The sequence below is a fragment of the Apteryx rowi genome, unplaced genomic scaffold (assembly GCF_003343035.1).
Source record: "Apteryx rowi isolate R43461 unplaced genomic scaffold, aptRow1 scaffold_24, whole genome shotgun sequence".
Classification (NCBI taxonomy): Eukaryota; Metazoa; Chordata; class Aves; order Apterygiformes; family Apterygidae; genus Apteryx; species Apteryx rowi.
In genome coordinates, this window is record NW_020448752.1 from 4,787,743 (window position 1) to 4,805,760 (window position 18,018).

The 18,018-nt window shown below is 47.1% G+C and overlaps 1 protein-coding gene and 1 long non-coding RNA gene across 2 annotated transcripts in view; one reads left to right on the forward strand and one right to left on the reverse strand.

The window, feature by feature from the left end:
• Window positions 1-3,760, forward strand: part of LOC112966361 (V-set and immunoglobulin domain-containing protein 4-like) — an 11,504-nt gene extending 7,744 nt beyond the window's left edge. Inside the window, exons 6-7 of the mRNA XM_026066377.1 lie at window positions 187-208; window positions 1,064-3,760. Of these exons, the coding sequence (XP_025922162.1) occupies window positions 187-208; window positions 1,064-1,286 (245 nt within the window). The 3' untranslated portion in view covers window positions 1,287-3,760. The remainder of the gene's footprint in view (window positions 1-186; window positions 209-1,063) is intronic.
• Window positions 3,761-8,056: 4,296 nt separating this feature from the next.
• On the reverse strand, window positions 8,057-16,505 carry LOC112966332. The gene is made up of 3 exons (XR_003253569.1): window positions 16,381-16,505; window positions 15,527-15,604; window positions 8,057-10,246 (listed from the first exon to the last, which is right to left on the reverse strand). It is a non-coding gene; the product is annotated as an uncharacterized LOC112966332 (long non-coding RNA).
• Between the last annotated feature and the right edge of the window lie 1,513 nt (window positions 16,506-18,018).

Genomic DNA, 18,018 nt, shown 5'->3' on the forward strand with positions numbered 1-18,018 from the left:
AGAGCATGAACCCCTGGGAATCGCCATCACCCTCCTCCGTGCCGGACACCCTGGTGCAGAGCATGAACCCCTGGGAATCGCCATCGCCCTCCCTCCGCGCCGGACACCCCGGTGCAGAGCATGAACCCCTGGCAGATTAATAATAAAATATATTGATGTACATCTTTGATTCTCCCTTTTTTTCAGAACCCCTCTATGAAGTTGCATTGTGAGTACAATTCTTCATCTGTGATGTTGAGAAGACTTTGAGGGATTCAGTACTGGCATCTGTTTCAGAAAAACCTCTTTTCTCACTGAACGATCAAAGATTTCCTTGACTTTCTTGGGGGGAGGATCTGAATACCTTGACAGTGCATTTGATTAGCAGCATGAGGACATTAACATTTCAATGCGGAAGATAGTAAGAGAGGGTCTATTCTTTAAGACGTTAGAATGAGAGGAAGATATTTTGGGTCCTTCACTCTGTCTTGCAGGTGCCATGGGAAAGCTGTTCTCTGTAGTAAATTTCCAACATTATTTCACAAAGCAGAGAACACAAATTCTCATCTCTTCCCTCAAGATAAGTTCCTCCTCTACATGCCTTTTGCTTAAGAAACATATCCCAGTGGTTATCTAAATATGTTATTTTGTGCAATTCCTGTTTGCTTCTACTTATAAGAACATATTTCCTGCCCCATCTTAATCTTAGCCCTTAATCCCCTCATCCTATTTTTCTGTTCAGAGATATACCTTACCCACCTGTGGCCCCACCAATTGCTGTTTTAGCAATTATTAATAGTAGTTATTTTGCAAAGGCTGGACTATATGGTGACAATCCAACCTTTGGAAAGTCTGTTGAATACCAGTATAATAATGCCACCAGCGATTGTGATACCAATGTTAATTGTTTGTTTCCTCTTTTTGAGTGTGTGTGTGATTCTTTTAATACTGCTTTCTAGTGTCTTTCAGAGCCTCACAGACTCTTAGTAGATTAGTGTAAGTTTTGCTATTCTCTGGTCAAGGTGTAGATCAAATGATTTCTGATTTATTCCCCCTTCTCATTAATCTCTCTCTGTTGTTTCAGCCATAGCACCGTAGATGTCATGAGAACAGAGACTGATTTGGAGGTCCCTGCTAAGTGCCCACAAGAGGAGGTAAATTCTAGGACTGAAGCAGCATATGAAACCATGTCACCATATGTCACCATGAAAGACAATGACTATAGCAACATATGTACTGGGAAAAACACTGAGTGTGAGACCCTTGTGAAGGCAATGGAATCAGAATATGAAGCAGAAGACTTTTAGTAGAGTACCTGCATTTCCACATGAGCGGCTGTGCAGAAGATGGAGCTGCAGATCTTGAGTGGTGAATTTTGCCAAAGGAAACTATTTTTCCTATCTGCCTTCTCCACTGATAAATATACCAGTCTCATTGCTTTGTTTAACCTGGGGAAACCGCACAACCTTGGGCTCTGGTGAATAAGGTCCTGCCCATTGGTGCAGAAACCCTCAGCTGAGTGGTTCTCTACCTACATTTATGTAGCTATTAATTTACGAGCAGCCTGAAGGACAAAGGTGAGGAAGAAGGGACCTGGAGAAGTAGAAACACTGAAGCCTTTAGCCTGCAGGTCTAGGTGTAACTGGTTGCAGCACTACCGGCCAATAATAACGGCAGGGTATATTCTCAAGCATATGTTCCCCTGTTCGGACATCACAGACTGCAAGGAACCAGGAATTGTGCCGGAAGTGGAATGTTCCCTGGCTTTTACAGTTACAAATACTGGTTGTACAGCTTGTTTGCCCTTGAGTCTTTTTCATTTGAGGATGGTAAAGGGACCACAGAGGGTGTTGTTGTCCCAGGAATGTCATTTTTCCAATCAGACTGGAATAAATTACTGAGAGGAAGAGGGAATGGCTCTGACCTGATGATCCTCCTAATCCCCACTGGCTGTTTTTCTCCTGGAAAAGCAGAACTGATGTTGAAAGAAATGTTAAAATTTTATTTTATAGTGTGGGGGCCAGAGGCATGATAACATAAAAGCATTGCAGAATATTAGCCTTCTTGATGATTGCTTAGAGAGAAAATTAAGGCATTTGGTATAGTGATTGAGCAAGGGACCTCCCTGGACTCAACATAGATTGATACCAATTCACTGTGTGGAACATGATGCAATCTGTCCATCTGATTACATTGGAGATATTAATGCTGACCTATGTCATGGGGGTGCTGTGAACTTTCATGTTTGTAAAATGTCTTGAAAAGTGCTTGATTAGTGCAAAGTATTTTCTTCCCCAGGGCAAATATAAAAGGCTTCAAAGGAGTCAACTGCATACCAATTCTGACTTCCTTGATATTTCACCATCCAGTGCCTTCATATTTCTGTTGCTTACAAATTTGTGCTTTTGCTCTGTCTCCTGATTTAATTCTGAGGAACAGCTAGGGGTCCAGTCATGGCCACAACTTGACTTGGGAGTTTGACCTGTATTTGTCTTCTAAAGAGGAGAGGACAGGAGGGGGGCAGCATGCCTGCACATCAGCCCACATCAAACTCCTCTCATGCCTACAGCCTACACCAGACYCTATAAGGCTAGTTTTCAGGCTGCCTCTACTTGCAAATTTTCACAGACCTGCATACACCTACCCCTGTGGTGGCAGCACAGTAAGATATAGAAAAATGAAGGTGACAGACTGAGGCCTGAAGTCAATGGAAAAACTCCGATTTCAGTGAGTTGGTTAGGCGCATCAGTGATTGAGCTAGGCACATTTGGTTGAGGGTTTCCCAACAGCACCTTTCTTCCAAACTCTTCAGCTAGTTCTGTTTTTTTTCAGGAGTTTATCAGTCAGAGTGGGGTGATAAGTGTTATTATGCTACTAAGTCACTGTCAGAGGTTAGAAGGACTTTGAGGATACTGCAATACTGACTCTTGCTTCACTGCCACTGGAAGGCTAAGATAGGAGCTGGACAAGACAGATCATCTAAATGATATAAAACCTTGCCTGTGATTTAGCTCAGGAGTTAAAATCCTTGACTTTCATCTCACACCATTACTCAGTATGTTGGTCTGCTCTGAAAAGCAGTTATTTAAAAAAATCTTTGGCTCCCTATTTATCGGCTCTCAGAGGCTCAAATCAACTATTCCTTTCCAAGCAAAACCAGAGCTGTTTTCTAACAGCCAGTGCTGCAAATGCCTTCCAGTCCCAGAGTCTCAAGCCAGATTCTTTCACCTCAGGCTGTGCAGTCCCGTGATCTTTAAGCTACGTAAGCCTTGAGGACAGCAGAGTCAGCAAGCCCTTTGACGACCTATGACAGCCTTGAATCTGCAGCACCTTCCAAGGCTGTGTCTAAGCTGCAATGCAGGTGTCGTGATGTGTAGAATTATGGGAGGGAAAAGACACGGAACAGTAGTGTGGTCATCTATGGCCCACCACCATGCTCTGTGCAAGCTCTTCAACGCCAAGGTACCACTGGAGCTAGAGGAAGTGTCCCCCACACTGTGGGCCTGTCCCAGGCATTAGCTTATGGGGCCCACCTGTCCTCCCTGCTCACAGCGGGGCTGTTGCTGGCACAGCTGAGCCACCCCAGGTCCAGCGAGCAGACTTCATCGCTGGCTGGCAGGCCCTCGCGGGCGAGCGTCTCGGGCAGCCCCGCAGGACTCCGTTGCCATCGGCCCCTCGGCCGCCGGCCTCAGCCTGCCTGGGCGATGGCTAAGCGTGTCGCAATCGCAGCCTCGTTGGAAGGTAAAGGTTGCATCGACTCCACAGGTCCGACGGGAACACGCAAAGCCTTAAGAGTTCATTGCTTCCCCTTCCCCCCACCACTGACTTCTTAATACACTGATGACTAAATCTGTTCCCAGGGTTAATTCCAAGTAGTCGTGTTGTGAAAACATACCTTCGCATGCAGAAAACAGCTTCCTATCCACCTGTCGAACACAGAGAAGCTGTGAGGATAAGAGCCAGATCAAGGCAGGAGAAAACAATACTGAGAAGCAGTAAATCGTCTCTTCCTGAGACACCGCTTCCAGTATACATCTTAAATGCCAGGGCCAGGCCAAGGGAAGCACCATGACTGTGGCCTTAGAGATGTGTGGCAATCAAAAGAACTCATGCTGCCAGGAGAAGTGCAGAGAAGGTCACATCCTCATCGCTCCAGAAGGCAGGAGGCCCTGTTTGGCAGTCTGCATGAAATCAGCTGGTGGTCTGCATCCAGCTCCCAGACATCAGGTGTCTGTCCCAAAACCTCCAGCTCTGAGCGCCACATCACACCAGGTAGCATTTTACGTCCCCAAGCTGGAAGGCTCTACTTCTCTCTAGCACCATCTGCTGACAAGGAAACAAAAACTGCTCTGCTGTAGGAAACAACCCAAAATGAGAGAGAATGGCCTGGAGGCGTACCCTTGCACAYGCTGCTGGGGAGTAGCTTGTTAAAGCAGGAGCGATGAACACTGTACACGCTCGAGTGCATAAGAGGAGGCATCACGCTTACGCGAGTGAGGTGGCGTAAGGCTTGGCTACAGAATGAGGTGCGATTGCTTGGAAAGGCAGCGGTGGGAAAGGTCCGGGCTCTGTGCCGCCTCCTCTGCCTGCAGCAGGGCATGGCGCTGGCTCTGGCTCTCCCAACTCCGACCAAAGGCGCTTGCCGTTCTGGGAGATGAGATGCGAAAAACCCTCCTAGTCAGATCCTGTCAGAGCTGGTGGGTTTCCAGGAACCGTTTCGGTTTCCACACATTTCCATGTCACAATAACAAAAACTATTGGAACTATTTCAAACAACGGTCCCCCACCAGGCCACAAACATGCCTGGCCCTGACACCACTTTTCGCCAGAGCTCAAGTCCTGGGAAACTCAGCTCTAGCTGCCGGGCGGATTGAGCTGTCAGGCAAACTGCAAGACTTTGAGCAAAAAGTTGGGGCTTCTTTTAAACTTTTTTTTGTCTTTGTAGCCTGAAAGGTTCACATTTCCATGTTTCTCAGTAACCACAAGCTCTAGAAGTGCGTATACTATTAAAGCTAAGATTTTTACCCAATCCTTTGGCTCCAGGAGCTGGAGCTTTGAGAAGGATGCTGCTTATCGTGAGTCTTGCGGTGAAGTCCCGAGCCCTGCCAGCGCTGGCTCCCCGAACAGCTGAACTCTTGTTGACGCTGCTGTCACCTCCGCGCCGCGTGGCTGTCATGAGCCCTGCAGCTGCAGAGCCCCGCGGTCAGCCCATGCCCACGGGCCGGCCGACGGACAGGCAACGGCTGCGGGGCCCTCGAGAGCTTTCAGCCTGCGTTCCCGCTGGACAGAACGTCCTATATTCCGAGGACTGCTGCCTCTTTCTACCACGTGGCTTCCAGCAACCGTTTCCTACCCATTCCTCTGCTTGGCTTTAACACAATTAAGAGCGGACGGGACAGGCCCAAAAATACCTTGCCAAGGCCTGTTGCCACCTTTAGGGAAATGCAGACCTTCAGAGATTCAGCTCTGGGCTCGAGTCCACTTTAGTTCTGCGGCTAACTGCCCCTCGGACCTTGTCTGAAGACCAACCGACCCAGCTCCTGGGCGAGCCAAGGAAGGGGGCAACTTCCTGGGCTAAAAGAGCTAAAAGGGAAACTCAGCTCATTCTGCAAATCCTGCATCTCCCTATGGTTCTGTCCTGCTGTCCCAGGTAGAGAAAGGGTTAAAAACTGCAGGAGGAGGAGGTGGCTGAGGGAAAGCAGGAGCAGCTGGGCCTTGAGAGGCCTTAAAGAAGGGGGGGGAGGAGGAGGAGGAGGATGCTGGCCCTCAGAGGGGGTTTCTCTGTGGGATGAAGGGCACTGGGGGAGGGAGCCCCCCTCTGCCAGGCAGCCAGCTGCAAGCAAATGCTGGAGCACCTGCAGGTGGGAAATATCTCCGCTTGGCTGAAGATCGCGGGGACTCAGCGAGGTCTGCTCTGAGCAAGGAGGCCTGAGGCAGAGGGAACCAGCTGCAAGGTGGAAGAGTGAGGAAGTCCTGCAGGTGCGTGCCCAGGGCAGGGAGGGTCCTGTTGGCTTCTCTTCTGCTGCTTGGAGGCATTGGAGCTGCTTGGACAGCATCTCTTTTAGAGCATGGGTACTTCTGCTGTCAGCTGCTCTGAAATCAAGAGAGCAGCTTAAAAAAAAAAGCAAAAGCCTGCATGCTCTGCACTACTGTTAAGAATCTTCTCTGAATGTGCATTTTGGCTTCCCCCTTTTGCCATGTGGTTCCTGAGATGTAAGGTCATACTTTGCATTTCCAGGCTCTTCCTCTCAAGCAGGAGTGCTGAAAAATATGTTCTTTAATGTAAAACCTGTAAATTTTGTTAACCTTGGATTGTTGCAATCGTGAGGAGGAGCCCCCACACTGTGAGCCCAGTGTGCTAGTGGGGTGTAGGGTTGCTGCAGGGTGTGTGAGCTGTCACCTGTGCTTAAACCCACCCCAGGGCATTCCTGGATCTCTGCCAAAAACAAAGCAGAAATGTTCCTTTTCACAAAGGGGTGTAATGCTGTGTGTTCTGCTCCTGCCTTCAGCTGAAGTTTCCTGTGATAACCTTTGTGTCTGAACAGGCTCATTTGTGTTCTCTTTGTTAATCATTTGCATTTTACATGAGGAGCTGCTGTTGTGGGCACTTTGCCCAGGGGCTTCTTGCTTCTGGCCTGTGCACTGGCGCTGCTCATTTGTTGCCCCTCCAGTTAGACACCTCCAGGCAGCAGCCACTTATCCTATGGATTTGAGATGCAAATACTTGGGGGGGGGGGGGCAGGGAAGGGGAATGTCAGTCCTGCTTTAGCAAACCAAGTTTATAGGGAGAGTCATTGTCTTTTATTAAATCAGTCGATGCAGTTGGGGGGTGAGGCATCAGATGAGATGTGGGGCATGCAAGCCCTCCTTCATGGACTTTTACCAACCTGGCATATGCCACTGCTGCCTTGGTCTTCCCTTCCTGGGTAGGCAGCGTAATTGCAAGTTCATGTAGCTTTTTATGGCCTGAGCACTGGAAAGAACAAAGCCTAACTTTTACCTTTAGAGCCCTGGATTACAGTGATGCTTCTTCTTCTTCAGGACATTAGTTGATTATCAAGCAAATTTTCCTTCCCTCTCTGTATGAGCATTATGTACTGCCTGTATTACGAAAGGTTTCGTAACACAGTACTGGACACTACAGGACGGTTGTGCTGCAGTGTCAGGCTGTTGTGCATCCCAGGGGGCCAGCAGGACCTGGCTGTCCTTGTTTGGGTTGTGGCAGGGCCAGGACCTGCTCCAAGCATTGCTCTCTTGGCATATATGTTGGTGCTGCTCTTGGCTGGCTCCCAGGTGACAGCTGGTAGAGGAGGGGAGCATTGTCCTGCCCAGCGGCAAGAAGTGTTGAGACCATTAGAAAGGTGTGTGAGGTCTCTTGAGCTTTGCTGCTGGGGATGGTGTAATTTATCCCCACACAGTGGTGGTAGCTAGTGCATAAACTGCAGAGCACACTTCCCCAGAAGCTGGCCTTGAAGACACCAGGTTGAAACAGCAGCTTTTGGTGTTAGCAGTTTCAGGGGTAATGCAGAACAAGAGAAATGGGTGGACCGGATAGCCGCCACTGTGATCACGTGGGGTAACGTGTGGTGCAAGGCTGGTGCTATGAGGGGAAGGAACCGAAAACGTCTCAGTTTCCCCATCCTCTCCTCACAGCAGATCCAGACCCAACAGGCAGGACTGGCTATCTCTTTTTTTTTTTTTTTTTTTTTCCAATCCCCCCCCTTTTTTTTTTTTTTTAAACAATTAACCTAGTGTTTTATTCAAGATTTGCTGCCATTATAAGCTCCCAACTCCAAGTTCCCTCACTGACTGTGTAAGACCATGATTTTTCCTACTTTTGATTCCTCTGAGCACAGATGTGCTCTGAGGAGCTCCGGGCGGCTTCTTCAGAAACCCTGAAGCCTGGGGGAGGTTGCAGACAGAAAAGGCAACAGGGCTAAGGAAGGGGTAGCAGATGCCCCAGCTGGAGCAGATCCTGTGTGCTTCAGTTGTTGGCACTGCCTCTAGTTCAGGCAGCAAACCAGTTCTGATCATCATCAGCAGAACAGCAAAAATGCAAATAGCCCCTCTCCAGTGCTTAGGTTGTTGTTTCTCCCTGTGCAGCAAGTCTGCAATTATTTTTTTATTTATATTTTTGGCATGTTTGGTAGTAAAAGCTTTTTCTGATCAGAACGTTTTTCTTCTGAAAGTCACAGAGGGCTTTGCTGTGTTGTGTCTCCATTAAGCAAGAGAACTTCTCCTTTCCTTGTGCCGGTCACTCACCCGTTGATGTGACTCACCCAAAGCACCAGCTCTGCACCAGCACAGAAAGGGAAACCTCAGCTTCTGCTCTGAAACTACACCGCCTCCAGATAAACACTATTTTGTAGTGGCCAGTACAGTGTCATGAGACTTGCAACTCCCCTTGCTTCAAAGCAGGGTGGAACTGCAAGGTTTGTACGTTTGAGGGTATGTGTTGGCTTTTAAACTGTCAGGTTTCCCTAGCTTTTAGAGCCATTCTGAAACTGCTGTTCTCAACCCGGAGAAAGGAGAGGAAGTTACAGACAGCGAAATTTGTCCCACTATAAGTTGATGTTTGYTCTTGCAGGAGAGGATGGAATTAAATTTCTTCCCCTTCCCCCCACCAATCTAGAAGGAATTGGGGGCTACCTAGAGAAAAGTTAGCAAAAAAGGAGAAGGGCAAACACCAGCAAAGGTAAAAACTATGAAACTGTAAGAAAACAGTGCTGAAGAGCTTAAAATGAACACTCAGCTAGCTGTGGTGCAAGAGTTTGTCTGCTGAAACCATGGGGACTGTGATGGCAGAAAGAGTTTGGGTTGACACATCTGCCCACTACATTAAGGATCCACTGGGGACAAAATGACCCCTGAAGTAATACTTTGTTCTCTTCTGAAGCTGACCTCAGCGATACGGATCAGGGTGATGTCTCTGAGTCATGAGTAGGTGCTGGAGAGAGACCACGGGAGTGTGAGTCATAGTGAGTAGGACCGTGTTTGTCCAGAAGTGCACAATAAGCCCTGCTGATAGGACTTAGACAGAAAGCAGAACACAATTTGCTTAGACAATGCTATATATTCATTGGTCACAGGTTTGTACAAATCCGAACTTCTTCAAAATATTTGGCAAGAAATAGTGGCAAGAAAAAAAAAACCCATAGTATTAAAGTTTATCAATATTCTCAAATGTTGCAAAATTTGCTGGTGGTACTGCCCTGAAACAAGTCAGTAGTATCTTGGGATTTTCTTTTGGTTTCTGAGTTTTCAATTTTAAACATCTTCAGAGAGTTCAAATTGTCAAATGGGGCTGGGAATTCACCCTGTGACATTCTTCCACCCTGAGATATCTCAAGCTTTGGATATGAAATGCCACAACTCAGTCATTAAAAATGTTAACCAATCATTAGATCTTCAGCTGGGATGATTTAGAGGGAATTATTTTAATAAAACAGCAGAAATGTAGCAAAAGCAATAGGCAACCTTGCAGCAAGTGCTGACTAGGAATAACCAGCCAAAACCAACGAGTCTTTTCTAAACAAAAAGGGCTTCAAGGAGAAGTGATAGACTATTTGGCTTAATTTAAAAATGGATTGAGCAAACCACCACTTTGCACTGGCCAATGGGATAGAGGGAAGTGAAACGGCAGTGTTATTAGTTTTCACTTCAATTAAAAGAAGATTCCTTTAAGTCCAATGAAAAAATTCTATGTTATAGATAATGCTGCTACTACCCATAATGCTATGATTGTAGTAGCCATAATAGCCATAACCTTTAACTGAACAGGAGCTTAATTAACAGCCTGCTAGTTAATGTTGCGAAAGAGAACAGCTCTGTCTTCGGCTGCAGAGAATAAGGAACCCGGGCCAAATTCTCTGCTTTCCTATCTCAGTGGAATTGTGCCAGCACAACTTTTATAGAGATTTGCCAATAAGATGAGCACCCCAATAGGCATTTCCAAAACTGGGGTGGAAGGGAAAMCTGACAGCACGGGAGTCAGAGTCAAACATTCAGTAACGAGATGGTTTGTTCAGTACCTCTTTGGGTTTTTGGCGAAGGGAAGAATACGGACAGGAAATTTCCCACCCGAGTCAGAGGAAGGGGTCAGTCTCCTTGGTGTCACGCTGTGTTGCTAAGCAAATGCCTCACTTGGGGTATTTGACAAACTGACACTCTGCCACACTGAGTGTCAAACTCAGCTTGTCAAATACACGCAGTGCTGCACTGCAGCTCTCCGAAGTGCCGTCGAACAGGTCTTTGCTGAGGTGGCATCCTAGGCAGATGGAGAGGAAAAAGAAGGGCTGAAGCTGCTGTTAACTTCAGAGGCTTTTTTTCAGTTAGCAAAAACCTTCATTATCCCCACCCTATTTCACACTCCAATGCTTTTCTTCAGGAGAGGCAGAACTGCACAAGCAGACACTGCCTTCTGCTGTGGAAAACATCTGCTGTGTTAATCCAAAGGCTGAAGATCAGTGAAGCTGGAAATGATGCTGAAAGCTCCAAACTAACCTTCTGCCTTAGTTATACAGCTAGCTTCGTAGCTTAAAATATTGACAAAATGGCCAAGCAAACACTCAGACGTGCAGTTTGGGTACATTACAGAGGTGTTGGTCTTCCTGATAGACACAGAAAGTCTAGACAAAGACCCAGAGAACATTGGGCAGGGGAGCAATTTTGCATTGAATAGAGATAAGGGCATGATAAGGGCATGATAATCTAACAGATTTTTCATAGCTTTCACTTTTATCCTCCTAAACTGAAACAAGTTGTTGAAGTTTCTCAGTTTAATTTCTTTTATTGGGTCCTTGTGGTAATTTTGCATTCAAGTAGTCAGGCACTCCCCACTGCCTCCGTATAGTAAGGTACTTCAGTTAAGTGCCTAACTCTAGATATGTGAATAGTTCAGTTGTAACCAGTGTGACAGATCCCAAAGAACATGGGATGGGGCTTCTGTATCTTAACACAGGTTGGGGTAAAATCCTGGCTCCACGAATGCCAACGACGGAATTCCTATTGGCAGGGATAGGCTCAGCGTTTTACCTCTTACTGTACCACTGATAGCTAAAACCAACCTTTTTACCCAGACCTAAGGAACTGAAGAGGGAACCTTTCAAGCCTAACTGAAAAAAAAGTATAAATGTGCCTCTGCATACACAGGGTGATTTGTCACTGACTCTGTTGGAAGTAAGTTCAGCTGCCAGCACTGGCTCAGAGTCCAGTGCCATATGTGTTCACTTTTGTGAGAAAAGTAACCACAGCAGCCTCTCATCCTTGCAAACATCAGTCCCAATCTCCATCTGCCACCAGGAAGCTGCACTGTTAGGCAAAATGGTTGCAAAGATTGTAGCGCTAAATGAAAACCAAACCATCGCATATGGAAACAATGAACTTCTTTGAGAATGAAGTGAAACTTCTTTTGTCAAAACTAACCCTTTCTGCTTCATTTCCAGCTCGCATAAAAAGCCTCTGCTACAAGAAATGGAGCTTTCTACCCCAATAGGCTGTCATAATGGCACTTTTTGCTTTCTTCCAGTTCCCCTGATTTTAATTTCATGTGACCAGCAGCACCAGTTTCTAAGAAAGCAGCCAGGCTATTTTTGATAGCACAATGATAAACTAAAATGGGTACGTTAATTACATGTTGGAAGGCATACCATTAAAGGGCACAAAAGTAGGATTCAGCTAAGGTATATTAACAGTGGCCTGCAGTGGGTGATTTATTCAGTCTTTTCTATCTCTTAACTTCTAGGATTCTACTTTAGAAAGATGATCATAGGATCGCATCTAATATTACACACATAGAAATAAGCCTGGAAAGGGGAGAGTTTTCTATGTAAAAGTACAAAATAAAAAGTGGTGATGTCAAATATATGGTTTCTATATGTGCTCCAAAAACAATAAAGAACGAAATAAGGATTTAACAGCAAAGAACAGCTATAGCTTTGAAGATAAAATCCATTTCTAGACAGGGTTACTACAAAGCCTTTGCCATTTTTAAATTCTGCCAACCCTTCACATTAGGCCTTTAGTGAGATGTAAATAGTGGATAGTTCTTTATTCTGGCTCCTAATTCAGAATGAATTTCAACCATGGTAGATAAAAGAAGTATGTAACAATGGGTAAAAGTATGTGTATTTCTTGAGTACTGGAAAACTTGTATTAGTGTTGATAAGTTAATTTAAGATCAGTCTAGCAAAAGATATATTGGTTTAAGCACAGTCAAAACTGATTTGTTATCTCCCTCAAGGTTTCGCACCAATGTAGTGATATGGTCTGAGGTACAAAACAGTCAGGCACCTGACTTCTCTTGGTTACTGCCGGGGAGGGGCATCCACCTATCTTCCCAGCATTTTGTCACCCTTGTGCAAATGTTTTAATGTAATCAAGGCTCTAAATTAATGTTTTTTAATCTAAAATACTCTGATCTGTGGGTTTTAACAACAGATCAGTCATAAAGACACCTGGGTCCCTGTCTAAGTCAGTCTGTCAGTCTGGTTATCAAATTACTGTCCTTCTGAAATGAACTCYGCTGTATAATGTAGAGTAACATTTTTTAATAAGCTCTGAGGGGTTTGCATAGGGTGGCTAGTGTTAGTAAAACAGGGATGCTCGCTCTCTACCTGGAAAAGATTGATCAGTAAGAGTTAGATACCACACGCTATTGAGAGCATTCTACCAGCAATGTGGATAAAAGAAAAATGAACCTGTGGTCCCCATAAGGACTCTCAGCCCTATGAAATTGTGATGCAGAGGCTGCACAAAGAAAAGACTGAATAGGCTCTTCAGCAGATATCAGTCACCAGACCTTCCTCAGCTTCAGTGCTGATTTCTAACAGTGGGAGATCTGGCCTTGAGAGGAAAAAAAAAAACCCACAGCATTGCTTCTTCTATTGCACCTTAAAATAAGCCCCCCATTGTGGCTTTCTGAGGGGGAAAACAGTCACTCAAAATGTTGCTGTCAGCAATAGATAAGAGAAGGGTCACACAGTGGAGATAATTCTATCAGTAGATAGGAATGGAGCTCTCTGCCCCACCCTGTAATGATAATATCTGTTTTGAATGGATTTGTCATTGTCAGAGCTTCTGGTTTCAAGCTGAAATGGGTATTTCCAAGTAAGCCTAGTGTTATAAAACAGACTGAACAATCAGCCGCTAGAGTTTTTCTTTCTGCATTCTTCAGTCAGTCCCTTATTAAAGTCACAAAAAGCTTCAGCTTTCCCCTTCCAAGCCACATGTGATCTCTCAGAAATTTTTACAGGGCTGTCAGACTTCTGCAACTTGTGATGAAAATCAATGAAAAGTAAAAGTATTGGATGGATTTGACTTAAAAACCTAGTAATAGCATGCATAAAAGTGTGGCTGTGTGGGTTTTGCATGCTGAGTGACAGGGTCCTAAGATGCAGACAGCAGCCATTTCAGGACAAGCACTTGTTATACAGGACTTGAACTGGGTTCGAGGCCATCTCTGTTTTCCACTTAGCAGAGAAACCCAATTGTCAGATTGAACTGAAAGCAAGAACTCCCAAAGGGCTGTGGGGAACAGAGTTTGCTGAATCCCTGATCATCAGGAACCTTGGGACGTGCTTCTCCTAGAAACTGCAAGCCTTCGCTATAGCAAAGTCAAATTCAGAAGCCTTTACTCAGTTCTGATCCATTTTGGACCTTCCCATGATCCCAGCCATTCAGCTGATTCTGCTGGGATCTTTGCCTGACAAACATTTGAACGTTTCGCTCAGTGAGTTCAATCTCATGTATCCGGCAGGCTCCAGCAAAGCCTGGAGCTGCTGCCAAAAGGGCTTGCTGCATYGCAGGCAAGCTGGGCTGCATATCCAAGTGTATCTCTGTAACACATCTGCTGACTTGGATGAGACAGTTAACAATATAGAAACAGAGCAAGAGGCCAAATGCCACAGCTTGTTAATTAATAACTCCTGCTTCTTAGCTGACAGGTGCCAAAGCAGCTCCACGGCTCCCTGCTTGGCTGTGCCACGCAGCTCCAGGCTAAGGAGGCTGTTGCTGCTGATGGGGCCAGGCTCTGCCTTCCCAAAGGGCTGACACAGGCAAGGAGAGAGTCTTTTCAGCAGTATAAAGTCACTTGTTCCCCAGGAGGAGCTGTGCAATGGCAGTGCGGGGCAACAGCTTTTGTGACACCCTTGTCCCTGCCCTTGCTACAGGCAGGAGGTGCCAGGCAGGAGGTGATCCCCTCTCCCCTCGGCTCTAGAGTTACTGGGGAGACCCTTGCTTCCTCACCAGGGGCTCTGAGGTATCTTTGGGCTGTAGCTTACTGGACGGTGTGCAGAGCAGCTGCTGTGCCCAAAGGAAAGCTTCTGGAAACTGCAGTTCCACAGCAGTTGTCCCAGCCTTGAACAGGAGGTGACAGCCCTAAGTAGTTCAATAAGGACTGTCCCTGAGCAGCAGGCATCCTTCTGCAAAAGTGCAGAAGTTCAGAAGAATAAGGACTGCAAGGCCTCCCCAGAGCTGAAAATCGCCCCCACCCTCTGTGCCCTCTAATTTAGTAGGGAACAAAGAAGCTGTTAGTCCTAGTTCGCTGTCTCTTCCTAGGCAACCCCCTCCCTTACTCAACTCAGGCTGAAAGTCCCTTCTGCCTAGCCCTGCTTCACAGTAATATCTTCCTCCATCTTGTCCTGTAGGTCCCAACTTTAGTTTTTCATACTCCCAAACAAGTAAAACAAGTAATTCAGCACTCTTCCCCCATAGACACATATGCCTCACTTTTAATAAGCAGCCACACGGTTTTATAGCCTGTACCTTGATAGCTCCTTCCCATTCCTTCCTGCTGTTTGCACCTCAGCTTCACCTGCAAGCTCCTTCACTGTCAATTCGTCTGTGTACAGCACCATGCTCATGGGTGATGTCATGTGAGAGATGACAGTAACACTGCACTCCCGTCTTGCCAGTGCAGTGAGTGAAATAACTGATGCAGTGTTGGTGTCTTTAGTTCACACGGTCTCAAGGAGTTCAGCAGGATTTTACAGAGTGCTGCATCCCTCTTAACATGAAGGCTCATCATCAGACCCCCTAGTACTGGAAAGATTTTCCTGAAGTACCCAAGAGCTGTCTTCTCTTGTTCATGATAAAAACCTATCCCATGAGATAGCAAGGTGGATGGGCCAATTCACAACTTTGCTAAACTAAGCATCAGGAGTAAGCATGTCCCTGATAGACACATTGCCAAAATCTGGGATATGCAAAAATCTGGATCTAGATTTTGTGCCTAGGATTCACAACATTGTAAGGGACAGAAAAGCATGAAGCATCCCCCTGTATTCTTGTCTGCCCCACAATTTAGAGCACAGAGAAACAGAAAGTCACAAGTGGCAAGGAGCTTTTGCAACAGCTGGTAAATACATCAGCGAGGAGGCTGTGGGTTTGTTACGGCTGCAGAAATGGCTTGAGAGGCTGAGAACCAGAATACTGCAATTGGTTCTTCAYGATTTATGCAAAAATACCAGGGAAGGGCTTGTGAAAACCCTTGTTATCTTGAACACCACTGATCCCCACACCCCTTCTCCAATCCCTCCTCAATACTCACCTTTGAGCTCTGGCCTCCACCCTCAGCTCCGCTCTGCTTTTGCTGGTCTCTGCTCTCTCTGACTGCTTGCATCAGTAACTTTTAAGAAAAGGGAAAAGAAAAGTGTGCGTGTGTGKGGGGGAACCCTCGTCTAATATTCTGAAGTCATCTAGGCAGAAGTCAAGAAAAAGAATTGAAGAGCACACTCGCGCCTGCACTGGGACACCGTCTCTCCCTGGTAAAGCCCTCCTCCATCCCGCAACTTCCCCTGCTCTTTGTTCGTTGTTGCCCTGTCTCATCTATGACTAATTTCGATCAAAATCTCCCTATGGCCAGCAACTTATCTGTAGTGTGTGTGCGTGTGTATGTGCATGGGGGTGGGGAGCATGCGCATGCGTCTGAGTACCAGGTATGGCTATGTACACATCATTATTGCTATTAATTATAATTCATACTCATCAACGAATCATGGTTCCAAGGGCAGAGGAACCAGCCGCATTTCTATCCCCTAACCATATGCTTACAAAAATATACACTGCCCAACAGCACAGCTTGTCTTTGGAAGGGAAATACCAAGAAACTCCTCTCATTAAAAGAGATGAAACTGCTCTCAGGCCCACGACGATGCTGAGGGGATGCAGTTCAAAGGTGATCTGACTTTGGTCCCCTGGCAAGTAAACATATAATGTGGGGTAGCAGGACAACTTTCTGTGTTCCCAGGAATGTGGACATTACGGGAGTTTCAGTATCCCAGTCCCTGTGGTCCTTTGAGACCTCCCAGAGAAGACATGGGACAACAAGCCCTGAGGGACCGATCCTTCCCCCCATCTCAAGCCACCCGCTTTGGCCGAACAGAAAGAGGAGCTGGTACCTACCATGCCTGCCCATCCTGGCCCTCTCACAAGGGGGGACTGTGCGGTGCAGGTCGGGCACCTGGGGCTCGGGGCGCCTGGGGGACGGCAGAGCAGCAGAGCGGTGTGGGGGTGCAGCCCAGGCGCACGGCTCGTTTTTGAAGGGGCCGCTCCTCCTTCGAGAGGAAGCGGCGAATGGGGAAGATAAGGCTGAGGTTAGATAACAGGAAATGTCTGGATGTGAGTGACAACATGTCCAAGTTGTGAAAGTGGCGCCTCTCTCCATCCTGCTCCGGGGTGCAAAGCTCACAGGCAGAGCTGAGAGGGAGGGCACGGGGGGAGGCACCCCRCATCGGCAACGCATATAACGCCGCCACTTAACAGCGGGCCCCGAGGCCGAGGCACGGCTGCACAGCCAAACTCCTTGCACTGATGCCAATAGCGCAGGGAAGGTCATACCTCGGATTTTAGGCTATAGTCCAGCAGACCTTCGCTTTTAGGCAGGAAAACTGTTTCGGCAGCTGCACTGCCTCGGCTTGCCCCGAAGTGCAGCCACCGGACGGTTGCCCAGGCCCCGTGCGCTCAGCTGCTGCGGAGCAGGGGAGCTGCAGGGTGTGCCGGCAGAGGAGAGCAGCAGACGGGACGGAGGCAGGGGCCGCCAGAAAGGCTTTGTCTCAGGAGACAGGTTCACTCACATGCTCTGCCCAGAGGGATTTCTTATTTTATGCCTCTGGTTGTGTAAGGAGCAGAGCAAGAACAGGTTCCGCTTGGCGAAGGGGAACTGCCCTCCGCTCCGTTCCGAGGGCTTTGCTCCGAGAGGTTCCCAGTGGGGCCCGTCTCTCTTTTGAACGAACCGACGCGGCTGCAATGCCTCTGCTCCCCAGCCCGTATGTGGGCAGGCAGCCTCTGTTTTCTCAGAATCACAGCACCTGATAGGGAAAGCAGTGCTGGGTCTCGCCCTCTCTGAATCTGCCAGTCCATCTGCGTATCCATCAACATCAACCAAGGATCACTGTCACTGGAGTAGCTTAACGTTCCCAACGCCTGCTCAGAAAAGTAAAGATCAGTGCTTTGTTTAACATCCTCTAAAATTGTAATCAAAGCCAGATCCACTGTTTCTCACCTCATGTCCTCTCCTGGACTGCCCACAATCACGGGTGCTTTAAGGTAGACAGCACATCATCTCCTAATGCCATTTTCATCTAACCTGGCTGGGAGCACGGTTAGTCAATGCAGCTTTGGAAACAGTGGCCAACGAGCTGTCTGTGCTCAGGCTCCGAGCACAACCAGTGCTGCAGAAGCCAACCTGATTCGAGCAAAAGCAGCAATTCTAGAGAGAAATTCCTTAGTGTGGCCAGTATGGTGTACCACATCTTTTATAAGGCCAGGACTCATTAAAAATATGTCACTCTCTGTTTGCTTTATCCCTAACATGTTTGCCATCAGCTAGCAGTGCCAGCGTGATGAAGATTTGGGGATCGTTCTCGTGGGATCAGTTTTCTCACTCCTGACACTCAGTTGCCGCCTTTCCTTTCCAGTTTTTACATCTCAAGCTTTCCTTTTTCCAGCCTCCCCACTGTTATCCCAGCTCTGTAGCCAAACCACATGGAGATTCTGTAGTGTTTGCTGCTGGGGCCCTAAATTAAGCCAGCAGCTTTCAGT